Consider the following 17,685-nt stretch of genomic DNA (forward strand, 5'->3'; position numbering starts at 1 on the left):
TGTGTCAGGAACATGTTTTGTTTTGCAGTTCTTCTAGGCTGGAAGTAAAACCGATGTTTTAAAAACCACATGGGAGTTTGATGGAAGACACATAGAAGTACATATTCGACAGTTGTGGGTTTTCATGTGCATTTTTTCCTCTTACATTTACTGAAGTTTGATGTCAACTTATCACCAACAGCATTGTACAAGTTACTTCCAAACTGTAATCCATTACAGATTACTTGTTACTGTTATTTAAAAGTATTTCCTTAGCTTACAATATTACTGTCTCAGAATTGTAATGTGTTACATGACTCCTGTATTACTTTTGGGTTTCATACAGAGTCTCTCACATGGGCAGTAGGGATGGGAATCGAGAACCGGTTCTTTTTGAGAACCGGATCCCAGTAGCTTGATTCCTTGGAATGGTTTGCCTGCCTGCTTATCGATTCTGCTTATCGATTCTGCCTTTGTTGCGCATGCGCGATGACGTCACACATACGCTTCATTGTTTTGGTCAGAACGTAGCCAACATGGCGTTGAGGCAGAAACGGACTAAAAAGACGACACCAGGTCCACTGGAACACTGTCAAAGCCTCCATTTGTTCAAAAGGGTGGAACTCCTCCAATATGTTCAAACATTTGTCCAAAGTATGTGACACATTTACAGGAATGTCACTTATTTGATACGTTACTTAGTGACGCTTGTGAATGTAGCGGCAGAGTGATTGCCGGGCCCAGTTCTGGTTCCGTTGCGGGCATCAAACGTCGTACCCCCTCAAAGACAAGTTTCCGACGGTAGGGGAAAGGAAATGAGGTGCGCAACAATGGGAGCCGAGCTGAGTCGAACTAGTTTCAATTTGTGGACATGCGGCAATAGAGGAACAAGAAAAGCACTTGGAGAGCGCAGACCTCCGCCAAGATAGATCTGCCTCCCCCCGATCACCACCAAAATGTAATCCCTTCTTCTTTGTGCCAGTATCAACATTTCCTGAAAGTTTCGTGAAAATCCGTCCATAACTTTTTGAGTTATCTTGCTAACAAACAAACACGCACACAAACACAAAGCAAAGTGATCACAATACTAATTACCTCCGCCAGAAGGTAAAGCATCTTAAGTTTCACTTTCACTGCACACTGCCCCCGAACCGGGCCCGGGTCCTAATTTCAGTATAAATTGTTAGGTTGGAATGGGTGGAACCAAGTTGACTTACGTTACCGTCTTTGCATCTTGGACATTTCCCAGACACATTTAAACACAATACAGCCAACAAGTTTTTTAAGGTATTAAATGCAGATTTGTAAATTCAAGACTTGTAAGACCCCGTTGGAACCCTGTAAGTTAACCTGATAAATCTCCAGTAAAAGTAAGAGAAAAAATGTTCATGAAAACCCACGACTTTTAGTACGTTCCTTGATGTAAGACGACTGTGACGTGAAGAAACCAAAGCAGACCAGTGTGGATGTGGAGGCTGTGGATGCAGACCTCACACACGGTGGTGGATTCTGCAGAAAAAAAAAAAAAAAACAGCTTATTTTTCTTACATTTTCTCTACGTCGTCTCTGGGTTTAAAGCGTGGCAGTTGCAGGTGATCTGAGCGGCGTCCAGGACAGCCACCTCTGACAGGTTCATTACCAAGATAACGGCCCAGAACAACTCCTCTAAGTCCCACTCAGCTGTGATCAGACTGTTCCACCTATGAACTTGGTTGAATTGAGTTGAGGTGAGGCAGGACTGGAATATTTTGTTCTTAGTTTTGCATTCCACTCATTTACCATTTAACCAATTCTTCCATCTGTCATTTTATAAAAACACTTATCACTGCCGCACAAGTTTTTGTTTTAGTGACAAAAATAAGATGAACCTGTAAACAAAAAGACCCAGCGCTGCTTTTGTGGCAGTTCCCAAATTAATTTTTCTCCATTTTTAACCTTTCTTAAGTGATTTATCACCTTTTATTATAATATTATGCTCTGTATTGTGAGTATTTTAAGTGGAAATCAGGTATTTTCCCACATTCAAATCCATTGCTCATGTAGATGTCCATACAAGCTCAGATTAAAGTTGAGGGTTATTAGAAAACTGAAGAAAAAGTGACTTTTTCAGTAAAATACATCATTAACTGAACATAAAATAAGTGTCCATCTACTATCATTGATCAAGCTCCATAGGTTTGTACTGGTGAATCAATGTTGTAGAAGATGATGGTGTTTCCATGGTAACTACGGCGCCTCTGAACATCCAAATGCAATGTGATATGCATTGCATGCATATCACATATCATATCATATCGTGAATTGCATAAATATACATGTCATACACACCACTTTTAATTGGTGTGTTATCCGCACGCATTATAAACTTTCCACGTCAAATACCACATGATTACCAGTTTGGGTTAGCGGTTACAGATGTGTAAACCAGAGATCTTGACGTTAATTGACACGTGTAGAAGCCAATAATGTAATAACGTAATAACGGCCGATAATGTAATAAGTTTGCCATTTTTAAAATGTAATAGGCCAATAACGTAATATCTGGCCAACAATGTAATAAAAGTCCTGAACCGATAACGTAATAACTTTTGGCTAATAACGTTATAACTTATTGGCTGGTTATTACGTTATTGGCCTGGTAAAAAAAAAAATCTTTGCAAATGTAATAACTGAGCCAATAACGTAATAAGTTATAACGTTATTATCCAAAAGCTATTACGTTATCGGTTCAGGACTTTTATTACGTTATTGGCCAGATATTACATTATTAGCCTATTACATTTTAAAAATAGCAAATTTATTACATTATCAGCCGTTATTACGTTATCGGTTTTTATTACGTTATTGGCTTCTACAACACGTGATCAAATGGCGTTGAATAATACAAGAAACGATGAAAATGCGTACGTATAGTACACCAAAGGCCATAAGAACTGGCGTGACATACAACGCAATTTCTTGAGATCAGTCTGTCAAATTCGCCATATCTGATGACCATGAAAAGATGACAAACTACATTTTACACCAGTTATTTACATGTATTGATAAGATTACTGGATCAGCAGGTATTAAACATTTATATCAGTGGATGGTTTAAGTTGTCGGTGGATGTTTGGGTCTTTATGGTTAAAAACATAAAGGTTAATTCATTAATTTACTAACGAAATAATGACAACTTATGGAAGTATCAAACCCAAAGGATCACTGATGGAAAGAGACGACGCTAAAATAAGATTAGAAATGGCCAAATACAAAAATATAAATGTAGTTTGATATTGATAATTATCACAATAAATATCTAATAATTTCTTTACAGTTTAAAGTTGTGGTTTTAAATTGTTCATACAAATACAACAAGGTGAAAACAAAATAATTTCACTTCAATCTTTCAATCTGTTATTGTTTTTTTTTTTTAACCCTTTCATGCATAGTGGTCACTACAGTGGACTGGTATTCTACAGCTGTTCTCTTGTATATTCATGGGTTTTGTTGTTTTAACACAGTGGACACTTGTGCATCATCACAAACACTGCAATCCATACTAGTACTGTAACTTTGCTGTGCTTGATAAACCTGTATAATATGTTTTAGTGTAAATCAATTGCTAGTTGTCATTAGACTGTAATTAACGGTTTTGTGAAATAAAAAGTTTTTGGGAAAATATTCTCCATGAAGTGGAGTAATAACTAGTATTAGAGTATGTTAAAATGTGAGAAAAAAAATCAGATTAGCAGCATTAGCCCTATCAGCCCGCTGGCACGCTGAAAAAATTATATTAATATTCATCTACTAAAAAAATATAATAAATCAGGACAATGGATGTTTTTTTCAACTTTTGCTCAAAGTTTAGACCCTAATGTTAATAAAAGTACATCAAAAGTGTATTTTAGTGCAAACTTTAATGTTCAAACATGATTTTTAATCTTTGTGGGGTGAAATATACCCTATTAAAAATCAGGCAAGGATAAAAAAAAAATTCTAATTTCTCTTTTAGTTTGTTACAGTTTACTCAGGCATAGTAATAGATACAATATTTTAGACAATGGGAATAGATTCTGTGAGGTCTCTAAATGTCCATAGACACCAAGAACATCCATATGAACCTTATTATAAGTATTATAAGTAATTCTTCATTTACTTTGGGTATGTCTTTTTAGATGTTTTTCCCTGAAAATATGGTCAGGGTTAAACGGGTTAAAAATGTTTTTATTTCATAGTTTTCACACATATCACTTTCTGGTGATATGTTTTAAATACATGTTTCTTTGCTTCAGAAATTAAATGCATGGTGTCCAAATGAGTGGACATTTTTGTAACTTCATGAAAAATAGGTTTATTAAAAAATTTCAATTTTATTGTTTTTTCACGCCTAAAAAGGAATAATATCATTCAAGAAAAAAAAAAATATTGACTAAGATTCTCATTCATGCATGAAAGGGTTAAGCACTGTTTTCCCACTGGATGTTCAACATTGAGTTGCCCTTTTCTATAAAATGTACTTGAAAAAACATGTCACTATTACTTATCAAACATCTATTTGTTGTAAACTCTTCAAACTCACAACATGACCAACACTTAAAAAGCAGAACTTTGATCAAATCTACAAGTAGAGCATCTAACACAATCATTATAATGCAAGGTTTGTTTAAATTAGGTAAAAATAAATAAATACTGAAACATCTGGAAATATTGAAACCTTAGAGGCAATAAATATATTTATCATGACAGAAAAAAAAATCCTAGATAACAAAATAAATACATCTTCTCTTTCATTTGTGTTGGTTTGAAAAGAATCTTAATGGCACTTTACTTCAATGTAATACATTAAATTAACTAATGAATATACTGAGTAAAGATAATTTTATTAAGATATGAATTACAGTAAAAGGTCTACAGATGTGTCTGAACTACCAGAGAAATATTTTTTGGCTTGTTAAATTTGACACAGAGGATGGAGAAAACACAGATCATTTTTAACATGCCATCAGTAGTTTTTTGTCAGCGCAGCTCTTCTACCGCTCGCCGCTGCCGTACGCTGACCTTTACAGAGAATTAAAGGTCAGTCTGAACACGGGAAGAAAAGCCGGGCAGATTTTCCAGAGAACAGCAAAAACCTTTATGGCTGCAAACACCCAGTACAGTCAATGAAATGAAGTGACACGAGGGCTTTGCAGAGAAGAAACCATGTGGATGCTGAGGCTTCACCATCACATCTGTGGGTGTGTATGGGTGAGAATCTGTGAACACGGATATAAATCACAAAACTAGGATCACGATGCTGCGATATTTTGGTTTGTTTTGTTTCTTTCTTTTTTTTTATTTTTTTTAAGATTATTTCCTGGAAAAATTGAGGTGCAGCAAACATCGTCTTTACTTCCAACCATAAGGATAAGAAAGGGTCAGATCGAGTGCACGGAGGAGCGACGTTGCTGTTTAATGACCTATAACTTTTAAACTAAATGACACAAATATGTTTATTTTATATTTCTGTGTAGATATTAACAAGTACTTTAAAACTGTATGTATGATCATTTGCTTGAGTTAGCTTAATTATGTGAAAATTACAAAAAAAATACATGCTCAGTCACGTAGCCGCTGAGAAGGTACATTACTTTTTAGGGTTTATGCAAAAGTGGATAACATGCTGTTCCTGTTCAACTATTGTTCTAAATAGACATTGGTAGTTTAGATAACATGTTTATCTACAAGACTGACAATTTTTGTAGCAAAATATTGTTTGCCTTATGAATAAGAGCAAAAACACTCAGTTGCGTGGGTGCAAGGTCCCTTGGTCACGTATCTGCAGGCCTAATAGCCAACATTTAATGGAGAACTTAAAATTGTGTTTGACTTTTGTCACCAATTTTTCATCAAATTAGAAAAACCCAGTCATAGCCTAGTGTCATCAATCTGTAAGTCTTTCCGTGATTATGCACCTGGATTTCTTCCCTCACAGTGAACAATTTCTAAGTGTACTCCACTATAAACAATCTATTTTTTGCGTTCAATTTCTTTATTAAACTTTTCATACATAACACTGGTCAACAACAAATTTATTGTTTAAGTTTTTTGAGCTGATTTAGGATCATTTTGGTGTGCCGAATCCAAAAATCACATTAATTTTGCTCAATCAGGTCAACTTTCTGAACTATGCTACATATTGGCTTTTTTAACATTTTTGCTTACATTTATGGGCATTTTCACATCATATGATACAAAATTCTTTCATATTTCTTGCAATAAATGAGTTCTGAAGATTTTACTTTTGCCAATTTATGATTAATGTTTTTTTTTAATATTACAGGTGAATGAAATGGCTTTGACTAGAACATCTTGCAAAAATAAGCCTGACGTATTCTGCTACATCTGCGCTGAATACACCATTGTACCTAACAGGAATCCTGTTAGAAAATGATTTTTTTTCCTCTTAAAACATATTTTGGGTGAGAACTATATAAAAAAATCAGCTGATAAAGTCACAAAAATGTAATCAATTTTGTGAGAAGATCAAATTTTTCAAAATCAAATTAGCAAAAAAACCTGACCTGATTGAGAAAAACAGATGTCATTTTTGGATTTAGCGGTGCAAAATGGTCCGAATTCAGCTGAAAAAACCTAGACAACTTGCAAAAAACATTTTTTTTTGTAACCCAGTGTAATTTAAGAAAGAACACAAAATCACAGACAAGAGCTTACAACAAGAATGTTCAAGGATCAATAACACTGTGAAGCTATTAAAATAACAGAAAAAACATACACAAAAAAAAATAATAATAATAGAAAAAACATATAAAACAACACAAAACATAATATATGTATTACAAGCTGCTAGTGAAGTGGTATTGGGTTAACACAGGACTGGAAAAAAAAAAAATTAGACACTTGTTGAGGGGCTCACAACAACAATTTTCTAAAATATGGGACTCTTTTTTGAATATGTTTGGAGGCTGGACTTCCCTGTACACTCCAAGTGATTTTTTTTTAAACAATCCATTTTAATGTATTCATTTATTTATTAGTGATTTTATTGATTTGGCAAATACAGGTCCTCAGAAACCAGATTTGTTCTCTTCTTTGTGATGGAATGACAAAACTCTTTTTTTTTTTTTTTATTTAAACAGAGCCAGCAGGTCACTCTGGCATTTTTGGAAATATGTCGCAACATGCTTTGTGGGAAGCAGAGCTCCACACAGCTGCATTATGGCCGCAGTGGGAACAAACACGTTTATGGCTTCGCGACAAATTTCCGAAAATTCCCAAGTTACCTGCCAGCTCTGTTTGTAAACAAATGGAGCGTTTATGGTGGAGCACACTTCAAAACTGTTCACTGTGAGGGAAGAGATTCAGGTGAGTGATCGCGGAAAGACTCATGGATTCATGATACTTAGGATATGACTGGTTTTACAGATTTGATGAAAAATTAGTGACGAAAGTCATACGCAGCTTTAAATACTGAACAGAAATACACAAATCCTTGATCACTTTTATTTATTATGTATAAAAAGTAAATATAACAATAACCATTATACTTTGGTCATAATTTTGATAAAATAATGAATATACAGTAACAAAGCATCAAACTTCTAACTATGCTTCCTGTCTCCAACATTTATCTTACAGCATTAGTGATCATTTCAAATGTTTATCATACAGCATGTGATTGTTTCACAGTTTTTGAATTGTTCATGTTCAGTGTCATGATTTCAACCTCATAAACGTCTGAGTTTCTGCAGCACATTCTTGAAATCAGCCCTTGTTAACTTCAGTAGACTGGTTCTGATTGAGGAGGATGGCAGTGAACACCTACTAAATGTTTCCTGCTTCAGCGTCTTTGGCAGGTTTAAAACCATTAGCATTAGCACATGTTCACTTTCCCTTCATCTGACCCAAAAATCAACTACCAAGATGTTCATTTTGTCTTCATATAACCTAATAAACTTCCTTCATGATCTTCCAAGACTAGAAACAGGCTTGTTCAACTTGAGTCCAACCTTCATAGACGTGATCACCGATGATTGGTCTGTTTCCTGTTTTATGTCGAAGCAAGTTGGAATCAAATGTCAGTGTTTAGATTTCATCCTCTGGAGCTTTGTGTTTTCTAAAGTAAATGTATTAAAACTGACTTATTACACAGAGAAATAATTTTTTTAAAAAATTGCTGACATCATAAGGGACAACAGTGACAGTTACAGCTGCAGTCGGTCTTCAAGAGCCCAGTGCATGATGGGAAACCATCCCCTGATCAAACAGCTGATTGACAGAGTTTTGACCTAAGCACAGTGAGTTGCAGAAAAGTCTGCATTTTCTGCTTATTTGTACAGATTTAGATGAAATGAGGCGACTGGTGCTGACTGTGTTTATTCCCAGAACAAATTACTGTTGTTGTGGTTGATGACAACTGTTTACAGCCAGAAAAATGACCATTTAGTATTAGGAATGTTTGGATCAAATACACACTGACCACACTCATTTTAGATGATTTATTTTTTTTGAATTATATCATTGATTTGATGATTATATGGGTCCATTTGTCTCTTAACGCTTCCTTTATTGATCGTTGTTCTATGCATGTGAGAAAGCTAAAAAAGAACTGGCCATTTGGGATAAATAAACAGTGTGGTGCAAGTTACTTCCAAACTGTAATACATTACAGATTAGATCGCTTGAGCATCGTCATCGCAATGTATGTGTGCGCAATAGTCACATTGCAGATTCTGCAATGTAGGGGGTAAATGAACTCAACATGTTCTCATCTAAGTTTAACCTGGGTACCTGACACACTGCACACAGTGATCCAATCACACTCGTTCTTAATGAGTTTGCCGATGCAGACCACGCCCCCTGGACATGGAGTGAGACTTCGTGTCAAAAAGAAAAGCAACGTCAGTTATCTGGAATTATTTCGGCTACAAGAAGGATGAAACTGAAACGTGTTCTGTGTCGATAGTGCCTTGCACCTGTTGCCACAACGAGAGAAAACGTAACTAATTTGTTTGAGCATTTACGTCGGGGCCACACAGCTATTACATCCTCCTGAGTAGTTTTTTCATATCGCAGTGTTAAAAATAAATAAATAAATAAATCGCAACGTCAGTTTTTCCAATATCGTCCAGCCCTATTACAGATTACTTGTTACTGTTATTTAAAAGTAATTTATTACCTTACAATATTACTGTTCCAGCATTGTAATGCATTACATGACTCCTGTATTACTTTTGAGTACATACATACACTCGTAAAAAATGGTGCATGCACAGTAGAACCCAACCCCCCCCACCACCATACAAAAGAAAGGAGCGCTTTGGGACGCATAAATTTGAGCATGTGGACGGATTGCTCAGTAAGTAACGCCACAGTCTATGATGTTCAAAATCCAGCAGGAACACCTGCATTTTTATCAACTTTTTACATGTTCAAACAGGGGGCGTGGTGTCGAGGACCCCAGCAGATAAATCCACAATAGATAAAGAATTCTAATTAGTCATCGAAACGTTAGCTTAGCTTGTCATTGCTAATCACAGGGATCATGCTAACTAGCTTCTGTAAAGCAGGGTTAGGGTTAGGAATGAACATACGTCCATGTGGACAATGGACTGTCTTCTGCCGTCTGCACCCATTGGCTGAACACCAACAGGAAATAGAACTATACGGATGCATTTTTTCATTCCATAAGACAGGGCTGTCAAACTCAGTTTAGTTCAGTTCCACATTCAGCCCAATTTGATCTCCAGTGGGCCGGACCAGTAAAATAATAACATTAAAAAAAATTAAATTATATTATGATCAGGTTTACATCGACAACATTTCCTTAAAAATCTGAATAACATGAACAACTTGAATTGTCTTAAGAAAAACAAGTGCAATTTTAACAATATTCTGCCTCGGTTTATCAGTTTGTCCTTTACACATGTGCGTTACAATCGAACAAAAGATTTAGTACCAGGCAAAATATTGGTAAACTTGCATTTACTTTTCTTAAGACATTTCCGTTTGGTCATATTTGTTCAGGTTTTTTGTAAAAGTATAGTTTAGTAATGTAAAAATTTTCATGTATTTTTACTTTTTTACACCAAAAAACACAAAGAGAGAATTTGGGGTTGTCATTATTTATAGGTTATTATGATAATATTTTACTAGTCTGACCCACTTGAAATCTAGTTGGACTGTATGTGTCTGTAAGTGGAACTTGAATTAAAATGATTTCAACACCATTGATTGTTAATATCTTCAGTGTAAGTTTTCCATTTCACAAATTCATCCCGCGGGCCGGATTAGACCCTTTGGCGGCCTGGATTTGGCCCCCGGGCCGCATGTTTGAAACCTGTGCCATAAGGTCTCATGGTTTTGCCGTTTTTTGTTTTCCCTTCTTCATTTCAATAATTAAATTATGGTCAAAAAGTGTGTTCTAAATTTATGAACATAGTTGAATTCAGAGACAAAAAATTTCAGTGCAAAAAAACAAATTTCAGATACTTAATTTCAGTGCAAAAAAAATTCAGTGCTAGAAATTCAATAGCTTTTATAATTCAAAATCTGATGAGACAGATTTACGTCCAAAGCTTAAGCAGCAACAATGGCATCGCAGAGCAAACACAGCAGAATCACATGTCCAGTGAAAACACAAGCTGGAGCAGGTACTCACCTTGGACGTGGAGTTGAAACCTGGTGAAAAGGCCTTAGATGACCGGCCACCGCCTATTCCATCCAGGAGAATGTAGGTTTATTTCATATTAAAAGTTCTCCAAATGAGGCCACATCTATTGGGCAGAATAGGGTGAACATCTACATAAATGTGACTGGATGTGGAAAATTTCAACAAACAAACACATAATACAACTAAAACAAAGTAAATCAACCACAAGAAAAGAATCAGTCCATCAGCTGCTGTTTGTGTTTAATAAATCCAGTGCAGAGCTTGTTTCCAGCAGATATTCTGGCTTGTAAAAGCAGCCAAATCACAGGTGTTACTGATAACATTAACAGAGGCTTTGCTCTGTTTGGTTGCAGCCATTTTTAATTATTACTGATTACAGCTGTGTCAAAGCAAAGGCCCACTGCTCTTTCTTATTATATTTTATGACACTACATGAATTCTTATTTTCTCCATTTCTAAGATGTGGGATTCAGTTTCCATTTTAAAAACATCTTTATAATAAAAAGGTGATGAAGAAATATCATTGTGATTTATAGTTGTTTTTTTTTTAATATCTTGGATTTTTTTTTTTTCTTTTATTTGTTCTTATTTCTATAGAGGACTAGGTAAATATTTGTGAAACTATAGGAGGAAATATTTTATTTGTTTTAGGGTTTAAATCTAAAAAGCTGCTTGATAAAAATAAACTATAGCTTCAATACATACCTTTTCAGTTAATATGATCTTGCTTTTCTATGTAGATGGATGGATGGATGGATGGATGGATGGATGGATGGATGGATGGATGGATGGATTTTTTTTAATTTCAGACCTATAAAAACAGATAAAAACTGATAAAAAAAAATGGATTTATGGATGGATGGATGGATGGATGGATGGATGGATGGATGGATGGATGGATGTTTTATTGCAGACCTATAAAAACAGACAAAAAACTGATAAAAAAAAATGGATTTATGGATGGGTGGGTGGGTGAATGGATGGATGGATTTTTTTAATTTCAGACCTATGAAAACAGATAAAAATGGATAAAAATGGATTTATGGATGGATGGATGGATGGATGGATGGATGAATGTTTCATTTCAGACCTATAAAAACGGATAAAAAATGTATGTATGGATGGATGGATGGATGGATGGATGGATTTTTTATTTCAGACCTATAAAAACAGATAGAAACGGATAAAAGATGGATGGATGGATGGATGGATGGATGATGGGTGGATGCTTTAATGAATGGATGGATGGATGGATGGATGGATGAATGTTTCATTTCAGACCTATAAAAACAGATAAAAACGGATAAAAAATGGATGGATGGATGGATGGATGGATTTTTTATTTCAGACCTATAAAAACAGATAGAAACGGATAAAAGATGGATGGATGGATGGATGGATGGATGGATGGATGGATGGATGGATGGATGGATGGATGGATGGATGCTTTAATGAATGAATGGATGGATGTATGGATGGATGGATATTTTATGTCAGGTCTATAAAAACATTACAACCTCAAGCACAAACAAATGTTCTAAACAAAATTTCAACATAAGACAATCAAAATAAACAAAAACATACATACAGTTATATTATCAAACAAAACAATACTTCATACAATTTTATTGTTATCTACACATGAATAAAGGAGTGGAAAAATCCAAGAAGTATGTATAAAAAATACAAGAAAAACACATGTAATTTTAAAGGAACATGACTTTTAGAACACTAGTCCAACATCAGTGCTGATCCAGACCCCTGTCCACATCCACATTCTCCCTTTGAACATCATTCCTTACATTAGTACCATTACTTCATGGTACTGAACAAAGCAGGTTCACTCACTGTTCATGCAGAGGTGGACCTTACAGACCCTGTAGACCACATTGGACCTCACAGACCCTGTAGACCACATTGGACCTCACAGACCCTGTAGACCACATTGGACCTTACAGACCCTGTAGACCACATTGGACCTTACAGACCCTGTAGACCACATTGGACCTTACAGACCCTGTAGACCACATTGGACCTTACAGACCCTGTAGACCACATTGGACCTTACAGACCCTGTAGACCACACTGGACCTTACAGACCCTGTAGACCACACTGGACCTTACAGACCCTGTAGACTACACTGGACCTGAGATTGTTGACTCACTGTCCTCACTGGAACTATTACTGTCACTGTTTTATAATGTATGTGGAAATGACCAAAAATAGTCACTTGCCCAGTAAAGGGTAAAACAACAAGGTCACCAGTCTCTTCATCATATCCAACAGACAGAACCAGGATGAAGATGGTGTATGTGGCGAAAACGTCCACATCTCCTGAACAGTTTTCTCGTCTTGTAGTAATAGCTTGGATTTCCGCCAGGACACGTCTTGTCCCTGAGGACCATTTCTCCAAAGAATTACTGTTTACCGTTCACAGCTGATGAGGAATCACCGTCTCCCGCTGTCACAACACGGAGGCAAAAGGAAAATACATTATTAAATAGCACACGTGTCTATTTTCAGCCTCATTTACTGGTTTTACTGGGCCTCGTTCTGCTGTTAAGTCACCTCAGGGTCTGTGTAAGTCCAAGTGAATGGGCTGAGGTGATCTGGGACGGTTATAAAGCCTGGAGACATTTTAATTTAATTCATTTAATGCTTTATTTTGGACTGTGTCTTGAACAAGCACTCTTGAAAATTGAACACTTTATCTTCTGGCAGAATTGTGCGCCGGTCTGTTTGTGGTGATGACAGAACTGCATCGAACAGAGTCAAAGTCATAAGCCAGACGTTTATTTCACCACCTTGTTCTTCTTCATTTTAATGCAACATATGAAATGTCTATTTTAACACCACACTGAAGCACACTAATCTAAATATAACATTCACAGGGTTGTTTTGTTGAAGCGTTGCTGTGTTGAATTGGATTTGTTGTTGGCAGGGGTTTTGTTTGTTTGTTTTTTTAATTACACTGGAAAAAATCCAAATCTTACCAAGTGTATTTTTCTCATTTCTAGTCCAAATATCTCATCCCACTTTAAATAAGACATAATCACCTAAAGAGTAACTTTTCAGTGAGATATAAGGACTTATTTTTAGACAATAGATCTTATTTCAAGAAATCTTACCAAGATCATTTTCACTTGTTCCATTGGCAGATTATTATTATTATTATTATTATTATTATTTAATGCTTAATTCAAGCAAAAAAAAAAAAAAAAATCTTAAAATGATCTTAGTATGAATTCACCCAAAAGTTTTGCTGCTACAGACATTTGAAATTTCACCCATTATAAGTAAATGGGAAAAAAAAACTTTTGAAAAATTCATAAAAAATTGAAATTTTGACCTACTTTTCCCAAAATGTAATGAGATCTATTCTGGGTCACTGGCAATATATGAAGTCAATTTAATGTGAATTCACCCAAAAGTTTTGCCGCTATAGACATTTGCAATTCCGCCTATTATAAGTAAATGGGGGGGGGGGGGGGGGTTTTTAAAAAATTCGTAAAAAAAAATTTAAACTTTGAGCTACTTTTCCCAAAATGTAATGAGATCTATTATGGGTCACTGGCAATCTGTAAACCTAATTTGGTATGAATTCACCCAATAGTTTTGCTGCTACAGACATTTGAAATTTCACCCATTATAAGCAAATGGGGAAAAAAAATGTGAAAAATTCATAAAAAATTGAAATTTTGACCTACTTTTCCCAAAATATAATGAGATCTACAGGGGTTGGACAAAATAATGGAAACACCTTCTATGATCCCACAATGTTAGGTGTTTCCATTATTTTGTCCAACCCCTGTATTTTGGGCCACTGGCAATGTATGAAGTCAATTTAGTGTGAATTCACCCAAAAGTTTTGCTGCTACAGACATTTGCAATTCCGCCCATTATAAGTAAATGGGAAAAAAAGATTTTAAAAAATTCCTAAAAATTAAAACTTTGACCTATTTTTCCCAAAATGAAATGAGATCTGTTCTGGATCACTGGCAATCTGTAGTCAATTTGGTATAAATTCAACTGACAGTTTTGCTGCTACAGACATTTGAAATTTTGCCCATTAGAAATAAATGGAGGAAAAAATTGTTGAAAAATTCATAAAAAAACTGGAACTTTGACCTACTTTTCCCAAAATGTAATGAAATCTATTCTGGGTCACTGGCAATCTGTAAAGTCAATTTGGTATGAATTCAACCAATAGTTTTGCTGCTACAGATGTTTGAAATTTTGCCCATTATAAGTAAATGGGGGGGGGGGTGTATTTGAAAAATTAATTAAAAAAAATTTAAACTTTGACCCACTTTTCCCAAAATGTAATGATATCCATTCTGGGTCACTGGCAATGTATAAAGTCAATTTGGTTTGAATTCACCCAAAAGTTTTGCTGCTATGGACATTTGAAATTTCACCCACTATAAGTAAATGGGGAAAAAAATGTAAAAATTAATAAAAATGTGAAACTTTGACCTACTTTTCCCAAAATATAATGAAATCTATTCTAGGTCACTGGCAATCTATAAAGTCAATTTGGTATGAATTCCCCCAATAGGTTTGCTACTGCAGACATTTGAAATTTCGCCCATTATAAGAAAATGGGGGGGAAAATATTTGAAAAATTCATGAAAAAAAATTGAAACTTTGACCTGCTTTTCCCAAAATTTAATGAGATATGTTCTGGGTCTCTCGCAATCTATAAACCAAATTTGGTATGAATTCAACAAATAGTTTTGCTGCTGGAGTATTAGCAAACAAACAAACAAACAAACAAACAAACAAACAAACAAACCAAAAACAATACCCCTTGCCTTCCCTTCAGGGGGCATGCTAATAAAAAATCATCTGCAGGAACCATTCCCTAAATCCAACAAGAGTTTTCATTTTTCTCTTTATTTATCTCCAGTTGTATTTATCTCAATTGAACAACATTCAAAATGACGCCAGGCCTGAGGACGTTTAGTACATGCCCACATTAAAGCCCCTCATGCAGCTTTAATTAAAACACAGAATTTATATGTGTTGTTTTTGTTAAATTGTCATCAGTTATCCACAATAAATAATTAAATTCATCATGGAAAACCCAACCTAATTTTTAAAAAAAAGAAGAAGAAAGTCATGAAACAAACTGAGGTCATTACATGTTAATGTGTGGTTCTACTGTTCAGGGAGGAAATGACTTCAACATCCATGTTCTCAGTTCTCCCAGGTTCAGGGCACAAACAGTCCCAGGTCAAAGCTATACTTCACAGATTCTCTCGAAAACTGTATCTACTGAAAGCTGATTTAAAGTCAAAGAGGCTTTGCAAATGCAGATGAAATTCATTTGCTTTTCTTTCTTGCTTATTCCAATAGTGCATAATCCAAAATGTGTGTCACTTTCAGAGGGTATGGAGATTTAAGCGATTTCAAGACGGCTCCTTTAAGTCTCCCATTTAAAATTCATTGAAAACAGATTTGGGGGAGATGGGGGGAGAAAACCAATTTGAAACGGTTATGAGTTATGAAAACAAATTCCACATTGATTGGCTCTCACACTTATCTTGCTCTATGTAAACAAATAGTCCACAGGAGGAAAATGCAGATTGCATTAGCCCCAGTGTTGCTGAAGGTCAGAATGAACTGATACAATTATTGGCCACTTACACATGAACAGCAGCTTTAACTGTTCCGCAGGTTCAGTATAACTAAAGGCACAATTCATTTTTACAGTCAGAGTGAAGCAATGATATCCAAATGCAGTTTTGTTTTGGTAAATGTGAGACATTTTGACTCAATTTCTTAATGCCTCGCTGCCTTAGGTCTGTTCTGAAACAATAATGTGATTGAATTCCCTCAACCTGCCCCAAACAAGTCATTACACACTGATATTCACAAACTCTGAACTGAATAACAATCAATTTAACCTTGAATGCATCTGTATCCGTCCTGACTGATGTGCTATTAAACTGTTCTGGAAGGCAAACATTTGATCGTGCAAACATTTGGAAAGCACAAACAGAAGAAGTCAGTGGCTTTGTGCCTTAAATCTTCTTCGTTTCTTTTGTCAGACTAGAGTCTCCAACACGGACCCTGAGCATGGAGGCCCCCAGAGGTGTGGAAGTGAGCGCCGGCCTGGGGTCGCTGAGGATCAGTGGTAGAAAGGACCTCCATCTGGAGTCCACAGAGGGAGAGGTGAGAAACATCAGCTGTGGGAGTTCACTTCTGATGAACATTTATTACATTTAATGCCCCCCCCCCTCAAAAAGGGGAGGCAAGGGGTATTGTTTTTGGTTTGGTTTGTTTGTTTGTTTGTTAACACTCTAGCAGCAAAACTATTGATTGAATTCATACCAAATTGAGTTTACAGATTGCCAATGACCTAGAATAAATCTCAATACATTTTGGGAAAAGTATGGCAAAGACAAAAAAATTTTTATGAATTTTTACTTTTTTTTTTTTTCCCCTTTACTTAAAATGGATGAAATTTCAAACATCTGTAGCAGCAAAACAATTGATTGAATTCATACCAAATTGGGCTTAAAGATTACCAGTGACCAAGAATAGATCTCATTACATTTTGGGAAAGTAGGTCAAAATTAAAATTTTTTATGAATTTTTACATTCTTTTTTTTTCCCTTTTACTTAAAATGAATGAAATTTCAAACATCTGTAGCTGCAAAACTATTGATTGAATTCATACCAAATTGAGTTTACAGATTGCCAATGACCTAGAATAAATCTCAATACATTTTGGGAAAAGTATGGCAAAGACAAAAAAAATTTTATGAATTTTTACATTTTTTTTCCCTTTTACTTAAAATGGATGAAATTTCAAACATCTGTAGCAGCAAAACAATTGATTGAATTCATACCAAATTGGGCTTAAAGATTACCAGGGACCAAGAATAGATCTCATTACATTCTGGGAAAAGTAGGTCAAAATTAAAAATTTTTATGAATTTTTACAATCTTTTTTTCCCGATTTACTTATAATGGGTGAAATTTCAAATGTCTGTAGCAGCAAAACTATTGATTGAATTCATACCAAATTGAGTTTACAGATTGC

At 35.3% G+C, this 17,685-nt stretch overlaps 1 protein-coding gene across 1 annotated transcript in view; it reads left to right on the plus strand.

Moving 5' to 3' along the window:
* LOC115438195 (zeta-sarcoglycan-like) overlaps positions 1-17,685 on the plus strand; it is a 149,162-nt gene that overhangs the window by 126,785 nt on the left and 4,692 nt on the right. Inside the window, exon 7 of the mRNA XM_030161628.1 lies at positions 16,688-16,811. Coding sequence (XP_030017488.1) covers positions 16,688-16,811 — 124 coding nt within the window. The remainder of the gene's footprint in view (positions 1-16,687; positions 16,812-17,685) is intronic.

This window comes from Sphaeramia orbicularis, chromosome 18 (genome assembly GCF_902148855.1).
Source record: "Sphaeramia orbicularis chromosome 18, fSphaOr1.1, whole genome shotgun sequence".
NCBI classification, from domain to species: domain Eukaryota; kingdom Metazoa; phylum Chordata; class Actinopteri; order Kurtiformes; family Apogonidae; genus Sphaeramia; species Sphaeramia orbicularis.